The sequence below is a fragment of the Myotis brandtii genome, unplaced genomic scaffold, assembly GCF_000412655.1.
Source record: "Myotis brandtii unplaced genomic scaffold, ASM41265v1 scaffold30, whole genome shotgun sequence".
NCBI lineage: Eukaryota > Metazoa > Chordata > Mammalia > Chiroptera > Vespertilionidae > Myotis > Myotis brandtii.
Window position 1 is genome coordinate 2950581 of NW_005361458.1, and position 27133 is coordinate 2977713.

General features: G+C 36.2%; 1 protein-coding gene across 1 annotated transcript in view; it reads right to left on the bottom strand.

Moving 5' to 3' along the window:
- CCDC171 (coiled-coil domain containing 171) overlaps positions 1–27133 on the bottom strand; it is a 250803-nt gene that overhangs the window by 203090 nt on the left and 20580 nt on the right. Inside the window, exons 5-7 of the mRNA XM_014542370.1 lie at positions 21462–21652; positions 18703–18834; positions 12363–12509 (exon numbers count right to left, since the gene is read on the bottom strand). Of these exons, the coding sequence (XP_014397856.1) occupies positions 12363–12509; positions 18703–18834; positions 21462–21652 (470 nt within the window). The remainder of the gene's footprint in view (positions 1–12362; positions 12510–18702; positions 18835–21461; positions 21653–27133) is intronic.

Sequence of the window (27133 nt, forward strand, 5' to 3'; positions counted from 1 at the left end):
GTAGTATGTGAGGTGGCATTGTTTCCAAACAGTTGCACAAAGTTTACCCCAGAATGTCAACAGCTATCTAAGTAGAAAGTGGCTGTGTATTTAACTGTTTTTCCAGATTTTATCACCTGATATTTCCATTAATGGACATTTTTGCAAATAACCAATATAGTAATAATCCATATTCAAAAAGATGATTCTAAGAGACTGAATCATCACAGACTAAGTCTATAATGGTTACTTTAATGGTAAGGATATTTTGTTATATTTTAGTGACCATAACTAATTTATTATATCTGCATTAATAAGTAATTATAATACTTATTCCCTACCTATGTATGGGGGAAAATGTAGTTACTGTACTTTAAGCCCTTAAACTGAAGATATCAAAGTATTTTTATTACCAAAAAAGACATCTTAAAGGGTCAAAGTCTCTAAGTATTTAACAAGTACTTGAAAAACAGAAGCACCATGGTATCATGCCACTTAACCTGACTCATATATGGGGAGTGGGGAAGGGTTATAACTAAGAATAATCTATGAGTCCTTTACTATTTATCATCCTTGTCCTAATCAAAGAACTTAAAAAGGAATATTTGTTATTCAATTAGTCTGACCTTTAATATGGACTCTTTTTTTAAGCACTGATATTGCTAAGTGGCACATCTACAAAAGAGAGTGTACTTACATTAACGTCATTGATTATATCAATCCTATAACTGAATATTAATATTCCACACTTTTCAAAGAAGTGTCGTATGTATTTTGTCATTTGACACAACAATATGCTATGTTTTATAAAACAGGTCAATAAAATATAGCACATAATATTTTAAATCTTTATAAGGCATTCTTATTTGAAGATTTGAATTTTTTTTAAAATAGCTCTCTTATTTTGCATGTAGCCAGCACAATATATGAGAAAAACAATTCTAGTCAGGAGCAAAATTAATGCTTCTTTTGTGACTTGGAACTGCTGTGTAAAAGTGAATAGCTGACCTCCAGGTCAGGGAAATCCAATCCACTGAACTCTACCTTCACAGAAATCCAAATATGTTATATTTATTTTCAATCCCATCAAGCAAATATTACTTTATAAAAATGTTTAGAAGGTTATTAAAAACAAATGAACAGGTTTGCAACTTTTCATGATCATCTCATTGATATTTACTATATAGGTAACCAAAAAAGAAAATGGAACATTTAAATAGTACCTACCATATGCTAGATCCCATACTAGATCCTCAGCTCTTATCATGAGGCCAAAAGGGGTGCTGACACACCTATAAGCATTTCCATTACAAATAAGAAAAAAAGATCTGTGTCACGAATGAAAACTGATTTGCCTCTAAGGGACATTCCTTATAATTTTCTGCTATAAATTATAATTAATTTGTAACTGTTTTATTAATGGCCAAATCACACTTGTTTTCCAGAATCCTGTAGGTTATTTTTTATAAATAGGCTCCCTTAAAGCACTCCTCACTCTAAAATTACATAGCAATCTCAAGAAATAGCTGAGTGTACAGATATTCAGAGCTCTATGTGTCCATCATCTTAACCATGGTTAACCGTGCGGTTTGAGGAGAGAAACCTGTTAGTTCCTGAGGATGGCAAATAATCAGAGCCTTAAAAGTTTCAGAACAGACATATGAAGGCAGCAGGATGACTACAGCAATAAAGTGGAGAACACAGCAACATTTTTTATTCACAAGAAATGAATAATGAAATATACCACTCAAATTGTAAAATAGGAGGGATGAACAACAGTGTGATGATTAGGGGGAGGGTGGAAGAGGACATAGATGGGGATAAATGGCAATGAAAATAGATAGGAAAATAGATGATAGATGATAGATTGATAGATAGATAGATAGATAGATAGATAGATAGATAGATACAAAGAATAGTAGTTTAATAGGGGGAAAAGTTTTCTATTAGTTTTAAGTATAAAAACCTGATAATAAAACTAGGAAATTTCAGGAACAGACTTCAGAGACCACAAATTCTCATTAGCATGGTAATTAATTTGGCATCTTTACAAATCATTTTTAAAAACCTTTTCTGGCAACAAAAACTTAAGCATTTAACACATTTTTTAATGAGTTTACAATCTGATAACCCATTATAAACATAAATATGAAAATGTATAATACTTATAAGCACAATTATATAAACCAAGTGATTTCATCATTTACCTACTTTATTGCTAGTAATCAACACAAATAGGTTTTTAAAAATAATTCCTACAAACACATGCTGGCTTTAAAAAGATGAATCCCATGAAGTTGCCTTCATGGACAATATGAAAAGATTCATTTTTCTTTTCCTTTTTCACTTGAGTGGAGTATACAGGTAGAGAAGACAGCTACATTTTACCCTTTATATTACTACAATATAGAATATGACTGACAGAAGCAATTCGGCACTTATTTGCAAAGACTGTTCTCTCCGCTGTAATCTTCACAAGATCTTCCGTTCTCTCAGAATTAGGTTTGCATCTTCTCTTTTCTCTTTTCTTATTGAGTTAAGCTTATTTCCCAAGATAAAAAAAAAAATACCTCCCCTAGTTGTAGGAAGGTTTATAAAAGCCATGGATATTTCTTTTTGCAGTTCACTTTTCCCTTGGTTCTGGGGATCCAGCACCACATTTATGAAATTGGATTGGGAGTTTGTTTGCTTGTTTAATCTAAGAAACCATTGATTCATGTTAGGATGATTAAGCCACACAATGGTATTTACCTTATCAGATTTAAAATATATATGAACTTCTTTGGCCCAAGCACATAAAGAAATCATTCTTTCATGAAATGCAACTATTGAAAAGCTTCACTAAAGTTTAAAATATTTATTAGACTAAATGTCTACTATATTTGTTGCTTTAGCCTGATATTACTGAAATTATATAATGTATTCTAGTTAATTAAAATTTTAACAATTTTCCTTCTCTATTATTATCCCATAATCCTTTTTTAGAAATACCACTGACAGCCCTGATGGTGTGGTTCAGTGGTTAAGTGTCAACCCATGAACCAAGAGGTCACTGGTTTGATTCCAGGTCAGGGCATATGCCTGGGTTGTGGGCTTGATCCCCAGTAGAGGGTATGCAGGAGACAGCCAATTAATGTTTCTTTCTCATCAATGTTTCTATCTCTCTATCCCTCTCTCTTCCTCTCTCTCTCAAAAAAAAAATCAATAAAAACCTTTTTTTTAAATACCACTGACAATTTCTTAAGTACCTAGAATTACTAGTAGTCAATGTCTCCACAATTGAATGTAAAAACCAGAATTAAATGCTCTTCAAAAATTTACCTTCTCCTTTATTATGTCATCATCTGGGCAAATAGCCAATACAAAATACATTCCCCAAAATAAAATATTAAGTAAAGTTTTTAAGGGTGAAGAATCATAGATAAGTCAAAGGACTATACCTGTCTATTTATAAAATTCTTAAAAAATGAATAAAAGAGACTATCTGGATTACCCTCAAAACTTCAAATTCTCCAAAAGCAGAGACCAGGTAATAGCAAAAGTATTTACAGAGTAGCTAAAAAAAAAAACAAAAAACATACACACATAAAATAAAACTACCCTGAAACAATTTTATATTTGCAACATCAATCAATAAAAAAAAAAAAATTGGGCCGTAGCCGGTTTGGCTCAGTGGATAGAGCGTCGGCCTGCGGACTGAAAGGTCCCAGGTTCGATTCCGGTCAAGGGCATGTACCTTGGTTGCGGGCACATCTCCAGTGGGGAGTGTGCGGGAGTCTCATCAATGTTTCTCTCTCATCGATGTTTCTAACTCTCTATCCCTCTCCCTTCCTCTCTGTAAAAAATCAATAAAATATATTTTTTTTAAAAAACTGGGGCAAGTAAATATTTTGTAAGGAATAAATCAATACTAACTTATAAAAACAAATCCTAAAGTTTAGGCATTAGCTATTTCCTCAATGGGGTCTAAATTAGCTTACCACGCATTTTATCAACAAAAAAGAAATCACTGTTACCTAGTACTTTTTCACACCTCTAAGACAATTAAAATGTGTTTAGTGATGATCAGAGGGTTTTCCAGCATCCTAATGTGACTTCTAAATGATTTTCTTAAATTCTAAGTATATTCAGAACTTTAACTCTATTCCTTTTTTTGAATATTAAATACCTTTATTTAAGACTTCTGGAAAATGAGGTCTGTGTAGACATTCAGAGCTGGGCAACAGCAAGAACTTCTAGCACATACTGGGCTCTGTTCATCGTGCTGCAGTCCCATTTCTTCCCGTGTGAAACCTTCCTCATCAGCTCCAGTACTTTCTATTCTAACAACCCAGCACCATGGTGTCCTTCATACCCCTTCTTACAGCTCATTGTGCCACATTCATAGAAAACACCCAATATGAGGACACATGCTCCCTTTGTATCAAATTTTGGAGAACATCTGTAGGTTCTATGTAATTAAGATCTTATGCTGTGAAGAGCTTATGTTCTTAATAGCTCTACTATGGTCTCGTCCCCAAAAGATGGGAGAAATATTTAACCTGTTTAAATATTTCTACTGTTACACCAGGACACTTCAAGAGAGATATGTGGCTTTCCAGAGGTCACATAGCCAAAAAGTTACATGTGAGGCTTCTTATGCAGGGCTATGCCTAGTGATGGGATCTTGAATCAATACCAAACCTGTTGCTTCACCTGTAAAATTAGAGAATGGTATCAACTTCATAGAGTTGTGAGAATTAAAAGATGAATAGAAAGCAACTGCTACACTGCCCTTTTACCATCAGCACTTTGGTACTGCTCTAACTTCTGTGATGATGCACAGACACATGGCTGCCACAAGTTATAGAAGACTATTTGACTTCATTAAAGGCACTTGTGCGTTGTAAAGAGTACAGTGATAGTTGGTATAAGTCAGTTAAAATACCAGCACCACAGCATTCCAGCTTCAATGACTTGGAAGTTATTGGGGGTGCAGCGGCCTGAGTTATAAGGCCACTGCACCCCCACAGGTGTTGAAGAAATATTCCCCAGGGCCAAAGTTGGTCTATGACCAGCTCTTACCCCAAACCTGCTACAAAGTGGCCGTGGCCCAACTCCGCCAGACTAAGAAGCCAGAGAGTCCCTCTATGCCTTTTTTTTTTAATAGGCCATCCACAAACTACAAATTTTAAATGATTATGTAAAATATGATGATATATTACTGAATTTATTGGCCTGAAAAATGTTCAGCACAAGTGATGAGTAAGCTAAAAATATTATTTAGAATATAATCTCATTTTTACTGGTTCTCTAAACTTACATAAAATTAGACCATGTATGGTAAGAATGTGAATAATTTTATCTTTGCCAAGTTCACACTTGACTTTATATACCCCACACCCACTTTCCCCTATTATTCACATCCTACATTCATATAATACAAATAACCCATTAAAAATGGACAGTGGAGCTAATATACAATATACAAATGACCAATAATCACATAAAATGATATTCAACATCATTAGTCATTGGAGAGATGCAAATCACGAAGTGTAAAATGGTACCACCACTGTGCAAAATGGTCTGATAGTTCCTCAAAAAGCTAAACATGGAGTTAGCACATGATCCAGTAATTCCACTCCTAACTATATACCCAAGAGAACTGAAAACATGTCCACACAAAAACTTGTACACAAATGTACACAGAGATATTACTCATAATAGCCAAAAGGTAGAAACAACACAAATGTCCATCAACTGATGAAGGGATAAACAAAATGTGGTATACAATACAATGGAATATTATTCAGTAATAAAAAAGAATAAAGTACTGATATATGATACAATATGGATGAATCCCAAAAACATCATGCTAAGTGAAAAAAGTCCATAACAAATGACCAAATATTGCATGATTCCATTAATATGAAATATCCAAAACAGGCAAATCTATAAAAGAAAAAAGTAGATTAATGATTTATAAATGCAGAAAGTAGATTAATGGTTGCTTAGGGTTGAGAGAGAAGGGGAAATAGGAGAGTCATGGCTATTTGGTATGGAGTTTCTTATTGAGGTGCTGAAAACATTCTAAAAATAAATATAGTGACAGTTGCACAACTCTGTGAATATACTAAAAAACACTGAATGATACACTATAAATAAGTTAATTTGTAGCATGTAAACTATAACTCCAAGTTGTTGGGGTTTTTTAATATCATCAATATGACAAGTTTAACTTCCAGGCATCCACCTGCACCCCAAGTAGCCAAAAAATACCTCTCCAGAACCACTGCACAAACTGGAGGTTTATTATCTGGAGAGTGTGACTCTGAACCAGAGGTTCATGGACAGAGGGATACACAGGGAGGGGGCAGGGAGAGGGGTACACAAGACTGAAACCACGGCAAAGTCTGCTACTGAACAACATGATACCCAGACTCTCCCTCCATTTCCTTCTTCCATTTTATAACCACCAAAAGGGAAACTAGCAGATCACCCTTTGCAGAAACTAAAGAAACATAGAGAAAAGACCTATATAAATCATAACATTTCAAAATTTCCCAATGAAATATTTGGCACACATCTCCTTATCGTCCCTACATTAAGGCTTCCTAAGATCAATACTCACATATTCAACTGCCTACTCAACATCTCCATTTGGATGTCTAATGAGCATGTCAGTTTACATATCTAAAACCAAACTCCTCTCTCCCTAATCAGGTACTTGCATTCTTTGCCAGCTGAGTAAAGGGCAATGTTACTTGCAGTTTGCTCAGAGCTATAGAGACATAGAAATAGAAATATATTTACCCTTTGCTGTAAATATTTTTCTCATTTATCTTTGTCTTTAGTGGAGGGTTTCACTTACATATGATATTAATTTTCATAGTCAAAGCCATAAATCTATTTCTTTATTACTTTGTTCCACTGCTTTTATGATTAGTAGTAAATCATATAGCACTAAGAGAACAGAGAAAATTAATCCCAATTTTCTTCTTCTTAGTTTAGCATCATTTTTAATATTTCACTCTTTTTAATCCAACTGGAATTTATTTTAGAATATGATGTAAGATAGGAATCTAATTTTATTTTGTACCAAATAGTTAACCAATTGTTTCAACACGATTCACTGAATAATCTGTCGTATCCTAAAGGATTTGAAATATCTTAATATACTAAATTTTTTTTATCCTCACCCAAGGATACGTTTTATTGATTTTTAGAGAGAGAATGAGAAAAGGAAAGAGAGAGAGAGAGAGAGAATTGATGTGAGAGAGAGTCATCAATCAGTTGCTGCCCGTAGGCGCCCCAACAGGGGGTAGAACTTGCAACCTATGTATGTACCCTGATCAGGAATCGAACCTGCAATCTTTTGATGAACGAGACGACACTCCAACAAACTGAGCCACCTGGCCAAGGCTTAATATACTAGATTTTTATAAATATCTTACAAATCTACTATTGGCCTTTCAATTCTGTTCTATTGGTTTGTTCTTACAAACTATTGAATGGGAGAAGATATTTGCCAATGAAATATCTGATAAGGGGTTAATATCCAAAATGTATAAAGAACTTATAAAACTCAACACCCCATAAAAACAAGCAATCCAATTAAAAAGCGGAGAGAGGACTTAGACTTCTCCAAAGAGGACATACAGATGGCCAATAGACATATGAAAAAATGCTCAATGTCACTAATCATCAGAGAAATGCAAATTAAAACTACCAGATATCATCTCACACCTGTCAGAATGGATATCATCAATAAATCAACAAAAAACAAGTGATGTGAAGAAAAGAAAACCCTCGTGCACTGTTGGTAGGACTGCAGATTGGTACAGCCACTATGGAAAACAATATGAAGGTTCCTCAAAAAAATTAAAAATGACCCAGCAATTCCATTTCTGGGCATATTTGCAAAGAGACCCTAAACCAGGGGTGGGCAAACTTTTTGACTCGAGGGCCACAATGGGTTCTTAAACTGGACCGGAGGGCCGGAACAAAAGCATGGATGGAGTCAGCAATTCCATTTCTGGGTATATTTGCAAAGAGACCCTAAACACTAATTTGAAAGAATATATGCACACCTATGTTCACTGCAGGATTATTACAATAGCCGAGATATGGAAGCATCCCAAGTGCTCATCAGACCAGTGGATAAAAATGTGGTGGTACATATATACAATGGAATATTACTTGACCATAAAAATAAAATGAAATTTTACCATTTGCAATAGCATGATAAACTTAGTGGGTATTATGCTAAGTGAGCAAAGTCAGACAGAGAAAGGCAAGTACCATATGATTTCAATTATATGTAGAATCTAAAAAACAAATTAAATGAACAAACAAAATTGAAACAGATTCATGGATACAGAGAACAGACTAATGATTGCCAGAGAGGAGGAGGGTTGGGGCCTGGGTAAAAGAAGGTGATGGGATCTAGAAGTAAAGAAGTAAATTGGTAGTTACAAAATAGTCACAGGGATGTAAAGTATAGCATAGGAAATATAACCAATAATACTGTAATAACTATGTATGGCACCAGGTAGGGACTTGAAATATCAGAGGTATCACTTTATAAAGTATATATGGTTGTCTAACCCCTACGCTGTACATCTGAAATGAATTAAAAAATAAGACTAAATCTAAACTGTAATTAAAAAACAAAAATTTTTAAAAGAAGTACTAATGAAAAATAGAAAGTCTAGTCTTGAAGTTACTGTACTTTTTGGCCACGCAACAATCTTGTCCCCTTTTTATGGTACTAGCACCCTGATTTTCTCTGTAAGAATGTATTTGGGCTTCAATTTTAGTAGAACTGAGAGGGATTTATTTGGGGCAAATGACTTCTTTCAATCAAATGCTCTCTTCCTGGATTTTGTAATTTTTGAATAAAGTTACTTTTGAGTGAAAATTATTGATACCAGTTTACCCCAAATTCATCCATCTTTTCTGCTTCAGAGACCCTTAGAGAAGGTCTGGGGCTCATGCTTTCTGAGCTTGATTCCTCACAGTGTGCCTTCTGATTCTGTGAATAAGATTCCCATATTCTTCCACTGAAGTCCCTTCTTTAGTTAACCAAAGTTGGTTTCTGTTGCATACAACCAAAAATGACAACTGATATGTCACTGAAGCTTTACAGTATGTATTCACTTCTGATAATATAAGTCCCCACTCATAAATAATCAAAATGTTTTAATATTCTCATCTGGCTCTTTAGTCTTTCACATGAATTTCAGAATCTGTCTTCCCAAAATAATTCCATTAAAGTTTTCATTCGAACAGCTTTAACCCATAATATAATCTGGGAACAATTTTTGTCTTTACAATGTTAAATGTTCATAAAATGTCTTGCATTTTCTTTTAAGACTATCAGTTAAATTTCATAATTTTTAATGTATTTGTTCTTAATTGTATTACTATTTTTGTCACTGTGGTGAAAAAAACTTTTTTAATATTTTATTTTCTGATTATTGCTAGTATGTAAGAATCCTATATAATAAAAGCCTAATATGCAAATTGTCCCCTTGAGCAGTTGTCTGACCGAGACTGTGAGGGGGCAGGCCGGGCTGAGGGACCCCGGACAGGCAGCAGGTGGAGACAGGGAGTTCGACCACTCACTATGACGTGCACTGACCACCAGGGGACAGCGTGGAACATGGCAGGCGTCGGGGACACGGTGCTGGCATCGGGCAGCAGCAGAAGTGCTGCAGGCCCCAATGGGCCCAAATGAGAGTGGGACCGAGGGAGGATGGTGGAGCAGGTGAGCAGGTGACGCCAGGACAAGGCAGGGTGCCAGGAGGGGCTGTGGGGCTGTGGTGCTGTGAGGCTGGGGGTGCAAGCTGGGGCCCAATCTCTGCAGGCTAACCTGAGGGACCCCATCCAAGCATGAATTCATGCACAGGGCCTCTAGTATAAACATAATTATTATCATACTAGGGGCCCAGTGCATGAAAATTCATGCACTGGAGGGGGGGTCCCTCAGCCTGGCCTGCACCCTCTTGCTGTCCAGGAGCCCTTGGAGGATGTCCAACTGACGGCTTAGGCCCGCTCCCCTTAGAGCCTGGCTTCTGGCTGAGCTGCACTCCTCCTGTGGAAGTGCACTGACCACCAGGGGGCAGCTCCTGTGTTGAGCGTCTGCCCCCTGGTGGTCAGTGCGCATCATAGCGACCGGTCATTTCGCCGTTCGGTTGATGTGTATATTAGCCTTTTATTATATAGGATATTATTTTCTTTCTGGCCTCCTAGCTAAATATTCTTACTAGCATTAATAATTTTAAAGTTGATTTTCTTGACTATTGAAGGTTATAAATATATCTATAATAATAAAAATCAGACCTCCTTCTTTCTAAAAATTGTAATTCTTATTGCTGTTCTTGCCTTTATCTATTTCTTTGGTTAAAATTCCCAAAACAAAATTAAATGACACAGTGAGTTTAATGAGAGTACCTGTACCATTTTATCAGCAAATACTCTTTATAAAGGTTTCTTTTCCTAATAATAGCTATAAGTTATGTTTAGGAAAACTTCTATATTTAGTAAAAACAAATTTTTTACCTTTTTTTGGTTAATTCTCATCCAAGGATATTTTTCTATTGACTTTTAGAAAGAGTGGAAAGAAGGGGGAGAGACACAGAGAGAGAAACATCGATGTCAGAGAGACACATCAATTGGTTGCCTCCTGCACCCTGCATGCGCCTGACCAGGGCCAGAGATAGAGCCTACAACCCAGATATGTGCCCTTGACTGGAATTGAACCCAGGATCCTTCAGTCCATTGTCTGACACTCTATCTACTGAGCCAAACCAGCAAGGGCTACCTAGTAAAATACTTAATTTCCCACCAAGCAAAAGGAAATTTTAAAAAGAAGTAGAATTAACAAATAAATTCAATCTCTCTCAAGATTAATTAAAATGTTTATCAGTAGCCCTAACCGGTTTGGCTCAGTGGATAGAGCGTCGGCCTGCGGACTCAAGGGTCCCAAGTTCGATTCGGTCAAGGGCATGTACCTTGGTTATGGGCACATCCCCAGTAGGGGGTGTGCAGGAGGCAGCTGATCGATGTTTCTCTCTCATTGATGTTTCTAACTCTCTATCCCTCTTCCTTCTTCTCTGTAAAAAAATCTATAAAATATATATTTTTTAAAAATAATAAAAATAAATAAATAAAATGTTTATCAGTATTAATCATTCATAAAATCATACTTTCATTTTTCATTTGTAAACTGATATCCCTTTTTCATCTAGTCTTTTCTGAGAACTATTCCACAAAATCATGTAGCTAGAATTCATGATTCAAACTACAAACTTAGAATTTAATATTATGTATATAAAATCTTTCCCTGTATTGCTTCTTCAACCTCATAATGTAAATAATTACCCTAAAACTTTCCCAATATTTCATGAGAATTAATATTAAAAATTAGAAACAAAATATAATTTACTCAGATTCAAAAGTTTTCAAAAAAGCCAAATATTCTATATCAATAAATGCTTAAAAAGCAGTTTCCTATTTTATTGTACAGTAAAACTTTCTCTGACCTGAAATTACTGACTGGAAACATATATCCTATATAATAAAAGGCTAATATACAAATAGACCGAACAGCAGAACAACCAAACAACCAAACAACCGGTAGCTATGACATGCACTGACCACCAGGGGGCACGCACGGAACATGGCGGGCATCAGCAGCAGGAGGCAAAGCGAGGAACATGGCAGGCGTCGGCCGCGGCGGGATGGTGGAGGAGGTGAGCAGGGGCACCAGACCAAGGCGGGGCGCTGGTCGCTGTCATCAGGGCGAGCCTCTGGTAGTTACTTAAAATTCTTTGCTTCCCCATGCCATGGTCCCACTTGGCACTCGCACCTGCTGCCGGTACCGGCCCCGCTCGCACCCACCGCCAGCACCAGAGATGCCACTTGGGCCCACTGGCAGCGCCAGCCCCGATCACTCAGCGTCATCAGCAGGTGCAAGTGGCAGTTGCCAGCCTCAATTGCCCCTCAGGGCTTCTCCAACTACCCTTGCTCCAGAGGGGCAATCAGGGCCGGCAGCCACCTCTCACACCTGCTGCCAACACTGGAGCTGCCACTCACAACCACTGCTGCCGCCAGCCCCTCTCAAACCCACAGCTGGTGCCGAAGCAGCCAGCCTCTCGCACCCGCTGCTGGCGCTGTCAGCAGGTGCGAGCAGGGCCAAAGCTGTCAGCACGTGGGAGCAGGGCTGCCGGCAGAGAGGAGACCAGGGGCTGTGGCAGGAAGGGCCAGGCAGGGGCACAGAGGATGGGCTGAGACCCACCCCTGTGCCCACCACAGCCTCGCGGCCCACAGTTCCTTTCAATGTGCACGAATTCGTGCACTGGGTCCCTAGTATGTTATAAAAGAATGAGAAAGTATACCTCAAATTCTTTTCGAAGACGTTCCTCTCGTTGAGTGCTAAGTTCAAGTTCACTTGTTTGTTGCCGTAAAAGGTCAGAGCAATCCATGTGTTCGGCTTCTAATTTTTCTACTTTCTTGTGCATACTTTGTACAGCACTATCTTGCTCCTGGAAAACATTCATTTTGCATCAACAGAATGTATAAGCCAACAATGACGAAAGTGTATTCTGTGGTAGACAATAAGTAACTAAATCTGTGCTTAGACCAGAACAATAGATTAATCTGCATAGGCCAGAGAGGTCAAGTTATTTTCCAGCAATGTTTCAGGATATACATGTATTATAGAAGCATTATTGGAGGTTTACAATTTTTAAAATCTGATTAATACATATTACAACTGAAACATGTATAGCTTACTAAAATGCTATGCTAGTTCAAATGGCCTCTGAGGATCTTTACAGAATGCTGTAGTTCAACTGCCATATATAATGTTTTCCCCTCTCATTAAAATTTTAAAGTATTTAGTAATACAGGTGGACTTTGCTCCTTGAGTGATAAGGAATGACTGGCCTGGATGCCTCAGAATAACCCGTGAGAGATTTTGATGAGAGCTCATGGTACTTTATGCTTATAGCTTACAGCTCTTAAAGTTGCATCCACTAGATGGCTGTGTTTCATTTTCTCTCCAGCTTTCAACTTTTCAAATCTCTGTTATACTACTGAAAGACAAATAATAACAGGCACTCTTCTACTTAAATACCTCAATCTCCTTTTCCAAATAAACTCAGAAATCACCCTGACAAATGTCCCTCTCTATCCTGGAAAAATAGTTTACTAACTAGATATAATTTTGATACTTCTCATAATTTACAAGGATAAAATTAGAATAATGTAATATTTCTAAAACTCTGGGTTTGAATGAGTAGTTAAATTAATTTATTGCATTAATTAAATTAATAAAACAAAGCAAAGATATAACTTTTCTAAAAGCAATTTCAAAAAAGTAACTTGATGTTATTTTCATATTTTACTTAAGGGTCTCAAGTCTGTCAAATTTTCCTTATGTGAAAAATATATCTGAAGATTAAATTATCGGGATAATTTGAACTTCTGTTGTTTTAACAACCTTCACTATGTGCCTGAACTGTTAACACCAAAAATAAAAATGATGATCAAAAAAAAAAAAATAAAGATAATCAAGGGAGGCAGGGAAAAAAAACACCTTCAATACAAGTATGACTTATATTCATAGAAAGTTAAGATATTACAAACATGAAACAAAAAAAGTCTACTGTAAAAAGATATAGTCAAAGAACAAGAATGAACTCTTGGAAATTAAAAATCCAAAAGCAGAAATAAAAATGCAATACAAAGGTTGCAATATAAAATTGAGGAAATACCTTCAGAAAATAGAACAAAAATATAAAATAGAAGTAATATGCACTGAGAAAATCAGCTCTTTGCCAAATAGATCTAGCAGTATAATCCAATCCCAACCAAAATTACAAGATTTTTTGGTGGCATACAAGAAGCCAATCCTCAAACTCACATGGAACAGTAAAGGCTAAGAATAATTCTCCTCTTGCCCCCCCAAAAAATACTAAGAATAAGGAGAGGGGAATGGAAAATAGAAGTAATATGCACTGAGAAAATCAACTCTTTGCCAAATAGATCTAGCAGTATAATCCAATCCCAACCAAAATTACAAGATTTTTTGGTGGCATACAAGAAGCCAATCCTCAAACTCACATGGAACAGTAAAGGCTAAGAATAATTCTCCTCTTGCCCCCCCAAAAAATACTAAGAATAAGGAGAGGGAAACTTAGCCTACTAGAGATCAAGACTTACTGTAAATCTATGAAAATAATAAATTTATAATTTATTCATAAATAGAAATAAAAGTGGAACAGAACAGAACACCCAGGAACCAAGCCTTAGATATAAAGGAACTTGGTATGTGAAACAGACAACATTATAAATCATTCAGTGGTAACAGAATAGAGAGCTGAATAACTGGCACAGGGACATTTGGCTATGCACTTGGCAAAGAATAAAATTAGATCCTATCTCATGCTATATAGAGAAAAAATATATATTCTCTTTATAATTTTAGGTTACATAAGACATTACAAGCACTATGAATGAAGACTCATAAATTCAAGTACCTTAAAATTTCAAATTATACATCAAACACAATGTAAATTGTCTCCACAAAGAAATAAAAAAAGATGTTTGCAATAGGGATATTAATAACTAAGGGCTGGTAACCAAATATATAAAAAGTTCCTCTAAATTAATAAAAATATAAAACAATCCAAAAGAAAAAATATAAAATGTCAGTTCACAAAAGAAACATAAATATCCAATAAACATATCATGCTCAATGTCAGGGAAATAGAAAATTAAACAAGAATGAGATATAATTTCATATACATCTTACTGCCAAAAAAATTATATCTGAAAAATACCAAGTGTTCAAGAGACTGTAAAAGGAAATACAGTCTTCTCTCACATTGGTATAACCATTTGGCAGAACAACTTGGCATGCATTAAATTGCATATGCATTAAATACATACCCACATAAACAAAAGTATCAGATGTTCACAGAAGCACTATCTGTAATAATTAAAACTTGGAAAGAACTTAAGTCTCAATCACTCAAGTAATGGATAAATCAAGTATGGTATATGCATAGGATAAAATACCATACATAAGTTAAACTGAATGAGCCAGAGTTACTTTGTTAACTTGAATAAATATCAATAAAACAAATAAAAAAGATAAGGTGCACAAAAATGCACATTGTATGATATTCTGTAAACAAAGAAAATGATAAAATAATATGATACACTATCAATGTACACAGACAGAAAACTGAACACCAACTTCAAAATAATGTTCATCTTTTGGGGGTAGGGTTTTGGTGGGAGGGTGAAATGATTCAGAATAGTCTTCAATAATCTAACAATTGATTGTTTGTTTTTAATTCTGAAGCAAATATGACAAATACATGATCTAGAAGGTACATATTAGCTATATTAATGGAATTGATTGGTTATACTGGATATTGGTTATTTTATATATGTTCAAATATTTGTTTTAATTTTATGGTTTTATCAATACAACCCGTCTGGGGTGCATTATAACATATAAGAAAATTAAAAAGAACCATAAACATCTCATACAAAATTAATTTGCCTCCTTCCAAGAAAATTTTTCCCATTTTGTCAAAGAATTTATTTTCTAATCCAAACAAAAGCTACTTGGATCCTTACAGTGAAAAAGTGTGTGTGTGTTTAACAAATAAAATCATACTAAGAACACTGGAAGTTAAGAGAGTTTTTCTTCTTTCCACTAGAGGGAGGTGTTGAACTTAAAATATTTTAAAATGAGGCCTGTGTTAGAACTGACATTTAACATTACAGCAAACCACATTGTGCTGTTAGAAAATAAACTTGCTTTCTTTCTACGTCTTCCAGAAACATAGCCCAAAAGTATGATTTTTCATATGTATTCATAGAAACAATATCTCTCAGACTCCAAAATATGGTTTCAGTTCTGAAGAATTATAGAAGCAGAGTTAGAAATGTATCAGAACGAAAGTACTTCTTCCTAGCTTAGGAAATATATCAATACACCTATTCACAATCTAGTACATGGTTATCCCTGAAAGAGCCAAGACAAGCTTCTCCTCTCTAAATCCCCAAAGCCAGCAGAGTTCTACAATCAAAAAGTGTTTGCTGCTCTAGCCAGTGCGGCAAGGTGGTTAGAGTGTTGGTCCATGCACCAACAGGTCACAAGTTCGATTCCTGGTCAAGGGCACGTACCTGGGTTGCAGGTTCAATCCCCAGTCCCACTGCAGCCGTGTGCAGGAGGCAACCAATCTATGTGTATCTCTCACGTCGATGTTTCATTTCTCTTTTCTCTTCTCCCCCCACTCCCTCCTTCCACTTTCTCTAAAAATCAATGGAGAAAATATCCTTGGGTGAGGATTAACCAAAAAAAAGTGTTTGCTGCTGTAAACTATAAACTGGGACTAACGTTGGATAATACTTATCAATACTTCTAGGCATAAACACAGCTGAATCACTTCTACAACAGCTTAAAGATATAAACAAGAATGTTAGTGAATCATTTATAATTAGAGCAAAAAAATTTAAAGAAAAGAAAATGTCCATCAATAAGGAATTCCTTAAATATATTAGGAATTTCCACATGACAGAATAGCATGCAAACACAACAAAAATAATTTAAGAAAATTAAAAGATGGACATCAAATATTATTGAGGCATATAATTTCACTATGTAAATACAATAATATATGTTTATATATCCTTAGATGAGGAGTGGGATTGAAGAGGGAGGGAGCAAAACCTTCACTTTCTGCTTTTAAATTTTCCTAAACTAGGAGCATGTTTTTACCATGAGCACAATACATAGTAACTTTATAAATTCAATATTAAGGTATCTCCTGTTTGGGGGAAAAACAGGCAGTACCAGTGGCATTTTTCTATGTCATTTGCTTACACAGGGCACCAGTGAACAGTTTCTCAGGAAATGGCAAAAAAATATTCCTTGTTGCCCTAAAGTATTTAAGGCAAACTTCTTAAACACTTCCTTTTCATGTAACTTCTTCCAAGCTATCCCTAAATCACAACTGTGCTTACGAGGTCAATCCTCACATCTAAACCTCACCAGAGGATTAACAAAAAATATAAACAAACAAATAAATAAATAAAAGCAGTTTTCTTTTGTTACTATAAAAAGGATAAGACATTGAAAGACAAAGCTCTGAACATTTCAGTTATAAAATAAGTTACCTTACAAATGGAAGTAGTAATTATAAACTATGTTCCTCTATTCTTTCCTATACATAATAATTAAAGACTAATTCTACAGAATTTTAAATTATTTTAGTACTTAGTAATATAAAGTCTGGTATAACCACCTACTTTTCATCTGAGTTTTATAGGACTGACCAAAGAAAGTGCACCAAAAATCACATCTACATAATGAAATCAGTCAGAGGAAGGCAAATGCCATATGATTTTATTTATATGTGGAATCTAAAAAACAAGATAAACAAGCAGAACAGAAACAGATTCATAGATACAGTGGGCGAGGGCCACAGCAGAGGCCCCAGCCGCGGCTGCAGCGGGCAGGGGCCAGGCCAAGGCCCTTGCACAAATTTTGTGCATCGGGCCTCTAGTATTGTAATAACTATGTATGGTGTCAAATGGGTACTAGATTTATTGGGGTGATCACTTTGTAAGTAATATAAATGTCTAATCACAGCGTTTTACACCTGTAACTAATACGATAGTGTTTGTCATCACAAAATAATAGAGGAATGATAGAAATTTATTTGAAAATTTAAATCAGTTGGTTAGTGAATTCACAGTTTGAATTTCTCCTATCTCTCCTTCAAAATAACTTACATATAATCTTCTGAACAAATGCAAAGTACACTGGAGTGAGAATCTGCAGACTTGTAGTCTTTTCCCACATTAATCACTCAGTCTATGATCTGAGTAAATCATAAATTTCCATCTGCTCATCTTTAAAGGGGGTTAGATGTAATCAGTGATTTCCAAACTGGACTATTTGAAGGGGAATCTCTGTGTTGTGGGGGGAGAGGTTAATAGATGATTAAGAATCTGCACTACACCACTTAAAAATAGTTCAAAATCACTACAGTGTAAGATTTGTACACATCATTTCAAATACAAAATCCATTCTATTTCTTCTATTTTTTAAATATTAACATTTTAATTTTATTTTTCAATTATAATTACAATCAATATTATTTTGTATTAGTCTCAGGTGTACTGTATAGTGGATAGACATTATTCTATTTCTTTAGGCTATTAAAGACTGCTAACAGTCTCACATAATTATGTTAAATTGGAAAAATAAAATACTAAATGTAGCCCTGACCTGGTGACTCAGTAACTGGGAGCATCAACCCATACACAAAAACTTGTGGGTTCAATCCCCGTCAGGTCAGGGCACATACCTAGGTTGCAGGTTCGATCCCCAGTAGGGGCATGTACGAGAGGAAACCTATTGATGTTTCTCACATTGATGTTTTTTTCTATCTCCCTTCTTCTTTCTCTAAAATCAATAAAAACATATCCTCAGCTGAGGATTAAAAAAACAAATTATGTGATTTTGAGATGTCCCTCTAGGTAACAGTTGCCCATATTGTCATGTAATTACAAACGAAACATCTTCCAGAGATCAAAGCCTAGGAATTATTTTCCCTTTGAGCAAGCCAATCAATTATTGCACTAATGTAATTTTAGTATCATCAGCATTAAAAAGATATACTTAAGGAATTGTTATTATTTTAAAAATACCTGTACTATAAACTGTAACTCTCTTCTCTCTGCTTCCCATTGTTCTGCTTGTAATCGAAACTCCTCCAGTGCTGTCTCCCTGATATGAGAGTCCATTTCATTCTTCTCCTGCTGATGTTTCTCCAATGCTTCCTTTATATGAATAAAATCTTGCTTTACTATCAGATCAGTAAAAGTTAGCTTTCTCCCTTCATCCCCAATTTTAATGTACAAAGAACTCTCCTTACCTATCTTGTTAAAACTCATTACAATTTATGTTAATAGAACTGTTATATTGTGATCATCAGAATATAAACCTAAATAAGAAGCTATGCTTACCTATTTAATATAAGGAACATCTTATATATACACACATAGGCATATATTTAAACCAATTTTTCTGAAATTTTTAACTTCAGAGGTTTTAACAAAATGTATTATATGATAAAGAGACAAAAACACATAAATCTATGTGTGAAGTACATAATATGAAAATACCTGATTACCTATGAGCAAACTGTTTAGATTATCCCTAATAATCCTATATAATAAAGAGGTAATATGCAAATTGACCATCACGCCCTTGCACAAGATGGCCACCCCCATGTGGTCAAAGATGGCTGGCAGGGGAGGGCAGTTGTGGGTGACCAGGCCAGCAGGGGAGGGCAGTTGGGGGCGACCAGGCCAGCAGGGGAGGGCAATTGGGGGCTACCGGGCTCGCAGGGGAGGGCAGTTGGAGGCAACTGGGCCAGCAGGGGAGGGCAGTTGGGGGGGACCAGGCCTGCAGGGGAGGGCAGTTGGGGGCAATCGGGCTAGCAGGGGAGCAGTTAGGCGTCGATCAGGCTGGCAGGGGAGTGGTTAGGGGGTGAGCAGGCTGGCAAAAACACCCCCCCCCCAGTACATGAATTTTGTGCACTGGGCTTCTAGTGTATATATAAATGTGGCAGAAAACACTGTATTTCCAAAAGGGGATTAGGAAGGAGTCAGGATAAGGAAATTCTAGAGTGTAAAGAATTTGAGAAGTCAAAAAATATTTTTTAAGAAGTTTGGACTGTCATTAATTTCTAGTTCTACAGATAAACACTATTGGCTTTTCTTTTTGGGTTTTCCTAGTCGTACTATATTTGCTAGATCTAAGTTAGTTCAAAATCTTGCAGGTTTCTTGAGAAGCCAAATATCATAACCTACAAGGTTCAAAACTCGGACCCCATTCACACAAAGAGAACGATTCTGTGGTTTCTGAGAGAGAAGGAAAGCCTCCTGTGTCCACCTAACAACAGCATAGCTGCGTACTAAAGATTACTCATAACTTTCACTAATGGAAAGCTATCACAAGAACCTGGAGGCTTTTTCCCCCGAGGGCTAAATAGTGACTCCTACTCAATCCCTAATTTCCCAAGGGTCTCTGTGCAGATCAATTCAAAGTCAATGGCCTAAAATCAAAGCAGAGTTCTCCTACCAAGCAGCTGATCAAGATCACATCAGGATCAAGTAACTTCCCTAGCTGGTTTGGCTCAGTGAATAGAGTGTCCGCCTGCGGACTGAAGGATCGCAGGTTCGATTCCGGTCAAGGGCATATGCCTGGGCTGTGGGCTCGATCCCCAACAAGGGGTGTGCAGGAGGCAGCCAATCAATGATTCTTTCTCATCACTGATGTTTCTATCCCTCTCTCCCTCTCCCATCCTCTCTGAAACCATTAAGAATATATTAAATAAAATAAAAAGCTCAAGTAACTTGAGGTGCAGAATGACTGACTATAAGGAATGCTGTCACCCGTTACCTTCTTTCCCCATAGTTCCAAGACATTTTACATGGGGAAGGTTATATAGGGCCACTCAGGGACTTGTAGCACCAGTCACCACCTAAACTTTCCCTTTTAGAATAGTAATGAAGCCCTTATAGATGCCAGGCACCATTCTAGTAACAAACAAGACACAAGCTATGACTATTGCTATAGAAGAAAACAACAGATCTACTGACAATGTCTGGGAATGCTTGTGTCAAAACTTTTCTATTTAGTAAGTGCTTTTGTAAAATTACCTCTAGTGAACATTTATTGCCAGGATTCTGAAAAGCCATCTACACCAGTGGTAAATGTAGAGCACTTTTATTACGTTCATTTGTATTTATTTTTTTAATTTAAACTGGTACTTCAAAAATATGGCAAATATAGATAATTCATAATCTACTTCTAAGTGGCTGGCAACCTCAACCTTAAACCATACTTTTACTTCGGAGAGTACAAAGGACGAAAAAGCGGGGGAGAAAGGGAGAGAATAAATACCTCACAATAATTTTAGTAAAAGGTCATCGAATTGTTTATACATCATATCCATATAGAATGAGCTCTGTATAGATAATAAAGCATATATCAGACACATAAATACTTTTCTATATTTATTGTATATTCAGACCAAATCTAGAACCCACATTTCTATATTTAAAATTTTCATGCTATTGAGCCAAAAGGGCTAAAAGTCCTTATATTCTTATAAAATGCCTATATGTGCTTATTGTTTAAATTTTGATCACAGACTTCAAACTGTTTTTCACAAAAGAAAGAGTATACATATTAATGTATTCTAAAGCATATTACAAAAGAGACCTGCAAAAATGACCCTAAAGGGAAAGAAGAAAGAGAGAGGGGGAGGGAGGGAAGAAGGAAATCAGCTTTCCTAGCCTTCTGATATTACCTTCCTTTCAAGGACAACATCAAATAATGTATAACACATCTCAATGAATATTATATATAGCGAAATTCCTTTATAAAAATATTTTACCTGCAGAATTTTCTCTAGTTTGCTTTTTTCTTTGAAAAGTAAATCATATTCTTGATTGCAATTTTGAATTATATTGTCTCTTTCTTCCAAATCACATTCAAATCTTCTGCATTCTTCTTTCCATTTCTGCTGGGAAATCTGAAATGCATTCTCAATCTCATTTGCCCTTTCTTGAAGTTCTGTATTCTGAGCTATTAAAAATATAAAAGAATAATAGGTATATTTACAACTATAAATTAAATCCCTAGGGTTCAAAAACCTAGGCCTTGGAGCTAATTTCATTTACAGCATGATCTCAGGACAAAACCTGAAACCACTGCACACCAGTAAACTCTTGAGAAGCTCACTGTCCCAGAACCAGGATTCTACCATTTTTCTATCTCTTCTTCCCCTCCACACAAAGGTGGTTTTGCCATTAAATGAGATGACATATTCCCAGAGACATGCTCAAGTTTCAGTGCTCCTCTAGCACCAACTGCCACTCTTTTTCTCCTATTCAAGAAAATAAATAAAATGTTTTTTAAAAAAACACTGTGACATGTAGGGCTACTCTTTTTTTTATGTTTTTATTGATTTCAGAGAGAGGAAGAGAGAGAAACATCAATTATAAGAATCATTGATTAACTGCCCCCTGCTAGGGATCATGCCCGAAACCTGAGCACGTGCCCTGACTGGGAATCAAACCTGGTTCAGAGGTTGACGCTCAACCATTGAGCAACACAGGCCGGACTAGAGCTACTCTTTTTAAATGACTTGACAGATTACAAATTTTGACATTTGACTACTGGCAACTAATTAGTTGTAACACATCTTACACATGAGACTGTCACAAGACTAAGATTGGAAACCACTGCTACAACCCTTAGAACTATAGTATTTACTCCCCCAAAATTAGGCTCAATCCCCTCTCATCCTAATATTACCTTCATAATAACCAATACCGCTCCACTAGGGTTTCAGCATCTAGAAAAGAAATAATGAAAGGCTTCCAGGTCTGACTCCATCACCTACCACCTGATTAAACCACTCTGACTCTCAGAATAAAATGCCTCCTAGTTAAGATTTTTGTAAAGATCAAATGAGAAATATGTACAAACACACTTGGTAAACAAAAAATGCCACAGTTCGTAGTATTGTTTTTCAATTACATTTGTATTTTGAATGGATCATATATTCCAAAGGTTCAAAAAGTCTCCCTCCCATCCAGTTTCTCTCACTACAAGACATTATCCCATGGTCTAGCTGTCTACATTACAGGTAAGAAGTTTGAGGCCATTTTTATTTCTGTCCCTCCGCATGTGGCCTATTTTTCTTTCCTTTTCATTCCTTTTCTCTTTGAATGTTTTGGGATCTTTGTCTCTTTTTGAAAACTTTATAGTGGGTCTATTTCTTTCCAGTGTGGTGAATATTCAATGGGCCCTTTCAATCTGGAAACTCAGACACAACCTTTAGTTATGAGATGTGTTCTTAATTAATTTCATTGATAATTGATCCCTCTCTGTTTTCTCTCATCTCTTTCTTTCAATATTCCCTATTATTCAGATTGGCCCTCAAATTTTCTTTTCTCTACTATTTTTCTACATCTATCTTTTTACACTAATTTCTGGGAGATTTTTTAAAATGTGTTTTTATTGATTTTAGGGAGAGAAGAAGGGAGAGGGAGAGAGAGAGAGAAGCACCGATGTGAGAGAGAAACATCAATTGGTTGCCTCCCACACACACCCCAGCTGAAGATTGAACCCGCAATCTGGGCATGTGCCCTGAACCAGCGACCTTTCAATGCATGGACGATGCATAATCAACTAAGTCACAATGCCAGGGCTTTCTGCAAGTTTTCTTCCATCTTCAGCTTCCAATGTTTCCATTGACATAATTTTTGATTTCAGACTTGTAATTTCTAAGAGCTTTCTTTTTTATGGGATCTGGTTCTTGCCTCACAGGTGGCATATAATCTCTTTCAGCTCTAAGGATATTAATGCTACTTGTTTGTTAAATCTTCTCCCTGAAGACTTTCTGATTATTTCAAGTTAATTTTTTCTCTCCATTACAGAGGCTTTCCCTAAGTATCTGGTAATTCTTGGTTGTTTGCTCACAATTAGGATTAACTACACGGTGACACAGTGTGGAGCTTGACACCTGTGATCTTCATTGGAGAAGAATCTGGCTGGGCCATAGATCAGTATCATTAGTTTTTTTCTACTTGGCTTGGTCAGGTGACCCACAGAATAGTCTTCCAAGCTCCCACATGGAATGCAGAAATCTGGTGAAGCCAATAGAAAAAGGAAGCTGGGAGAAATAGTTCCTCAATATTCAGCATTGAATATGGTATCGTCCTGTTTTTCCCAGTCTTCAGACCCTCTATTTGATCATTTCCAGAGATTAAGCCTCCCGAGTGGGAACAATCCAGAGTAGCATGCTGGTGGGAAGGGGACTTAAGAACAAACAGCTACTTCCAATTCCTAATCCCAAAGGTATCTGGTGTCTCCAGTTCATAAGACTTTTTTTAATACATTTTTATTGATTTCAGAGAGGAAGGGAGAAGGAGAGAGAGATAGAAACATCAATGATGAGAGAGAATCATTCATTGGCTGCCTCCTGCACGTCCCCCACTGAGGGTCGAGTCCACAACCCGGGCATGTGCCCTGTCCAGGAATTAAACCGTGACCTCCTGGTTCATAGGTAAATGGTCAACCACTGAACCACACCAGCTGGTCAGTTCATAAGACTTTTGACTCTCAAACAAGTTGTCTGCCAGCTTTCCCCACTCCTGGTTTAGGATTCTAACATCTCAGTCTGCTAAATCAGTTATCCCTCATCCATTTGCTTTCCAGCTTCCAAAACTTTCTTTCTTGTCATGTCTCAATCATTATGGGATTATCTTTTTTAATATCCCATAGCTGCATTAGTTTGTTTTTCTCTAACATCAACATTTTATCATAAAATTCTTCAAAAATACATAAACTTGAAAGTATTACAGTGAACACCCATAAAACCACCTAGACTCTATGACTGCTAATATTTTACTATATTTGTTTTATCACACATTCATCTATGCATCCATTCACTTACCATCCATCAAACCATAATACTTTTTTATGCATTGCAGAGCAAGTTGCAAATATATTGCACTCCAAAATAATTCAGCATTCATATTGTTAACTAGAATTCAATATAGTTTCACTTTTTTTAAGGTAATATTTACATATAGTGAAATGCTCAACTCTTAAGTATACCATTCAAAGAGATTTGATAAATGCCTAGACTCATAGAACCCAGACACCTATCAAAATATAGAACATTTCCTTTAACCCAGAAAGTTTCCTCATACCTTCCCCAGTCAATCCCTACTGCTAACCCATCCCAGAGGCAACCACTGTTCTGATTTCTTTTTCACCAACAATTAGTTTTCTCTGTCCCAGAACTTCATATAAATGTAGTCATGCAGGATGTCCTCTTATGTATAAACTTCATTCAGCATAATGGTTTTGAAATTCACTCATGTGATTGCATGTATCAGTAACTGGTTCATTTTTATTGTTGAGTAGTATTTCATGTATGAATATAACAAATTATTTCTTCATTCTTTTGTCAATAGGCATTTACAGTTTTTTTGTTTTTTTCCAATTTGTGGCTGTCATAAAAGAGCTACTATGAAAACTGGTGTACAAGTCAAATGTTTCTCAGGGAGAAATACCAAAGAGTAAAACTGCTGAGTCAAAGGATAATGATATGATTATTTTAAAAGAAATTGCCAGTTTTTTTCCAAAGTAGTTGTACCATTTTACTCTTCCACTAACTATAAAAATTCCAGTGCTCTATATCCTGATTAGCATTTGGTATTGACAGTTTTTTCAATTAGAGCCATTGGATGGGACATGTAGTTATAGTCACAGTGGTTTTTAATTTGCATTTGCCTAATGAAAAGTAAGGTTAAGCATTTTTCATGTGATTTGTGACCATTTCTCCAGTTCCTCTGTAACATATCTATTGAAATTATTTTACTTAAGGCAAGTAACTTCCCTAAACTTCAATATCCTCATTATTAAATTAAAGCCATTAACTTGTATATCTAGTTCCTTGCAATCCTTTTATTCCTAAGTGGTATAGTTATTAAATGCCAGAAGTCATCAAAAACACTTCTGAGCAATGACAATAACCAAAGACAGCTGGCCAAGACTAGAGTACCTAGCTTTTGTAATATTTATAACTTAACATTTCTTTAGCCTCATGCAGTAAACAAAGCACTTTCATTTTCTTATTTCATCCTTAAAACAACCTAGGTTCAAACACCTGTAAATGAATGGTAGAACCAGACTCAAACCTAAATCTTCTGAATTCACCTTCAGTGCTCTCTTAGGTAACACCTGCTGTGTACAAAAATATTCATAGCAACATTATTCTTTTTTTAATATTTTTATTTATTTTTAGAGAAAAAAGGGAGAGGGAGAGAGAGAACATCAATGTGAGAGGGGAACATCAATCAGCTGCCTCCTGCACACCCCCTACCCGGGACAGAGCCGGCAACCAGGGCATGTGCCTTGACAAAGAATTGAACCTTTCCGTCCACAGGACAACACCCAACCAACTAAGCCACACCACCAGAGCAACAACATTATTCTTAATAACCAAAACTCAGACACAACCCAAATGTCCATCAATAGTGAATGGATAATAAGTGGGGAATAGCCACACAATATAATACTAAATATCAATATGAAGTTCATAAAGCATTATGGATGAACTCACAAGTCTAACAATGTTGAAGGAAAGAAGTCAGACGCAAAAGAGTACTAGGTGAGTCCATTCACATAAAGTACCAAAAAAGGGCAAAATTAATCCTTGCTATTAAAAATCAGGATAGCAGTTATCCATGTGGAAGGACTCTGGTAATTTTATATTTCATGATCTGGGTTCTTGTGATCAGTTTACACTTAAATCTAAGCACATTTCTTTAAGATATACTTAAGTAAAAAGATTTTAAAAGATGGGCATATGCTATATTAACAGATAACTTTTGAGAGTTAAATCAGCTGCCTTTTTCTTTTCTAGGCACCACACCTAACCCAGTGGTTCCTAAACTTCGCTAATCAATAAAATCACCTGCAGGGCTTCTTGTACCTACAGATTCTCTCAAGCTAGAGATTCTAATTCAAGACAGTATGTGGTAGAAGGCCTACAATACATTTCTTTTCATCTCTATGTGGCCCCGGCTGGGTGGCTCAGTTGGTTGGAGCATCATCCCATACACCAAAGAGGTTGCAGGTTTGATTCCCAGTCAGGGCACATACCTAGATTCGATCCCTAGTCAGGATGTGTACAGGAGGCAAATGATTGATTTCTCTCTCACATCAGTGTTTTTCTCTCTCTCTTTCTCTCTCTAAAATCAATAAACATCCTTGGCTGAGGATTAAAAAAATGAAAAGTGCCCTAAAATGGCTCAGTTAAATGTCAACCTATGAACCAGGAGGTCATGGTTTGATTTCCAATCAGGGCACATGCCCATGTTTTGGGCTCAGTCCCGGTGGGGGGCGTGCACAAGGCAGCCGATCAATGATTCTCTCTCATCATTGATGTTTCTATCTCTCTCTCCCTCTCTCTTCCTCTCTGAAATCAATAAAAATATATTTTTAAAAAATAAATTTTTAAGTGGTTAACAGAATGTTGAACCCCTT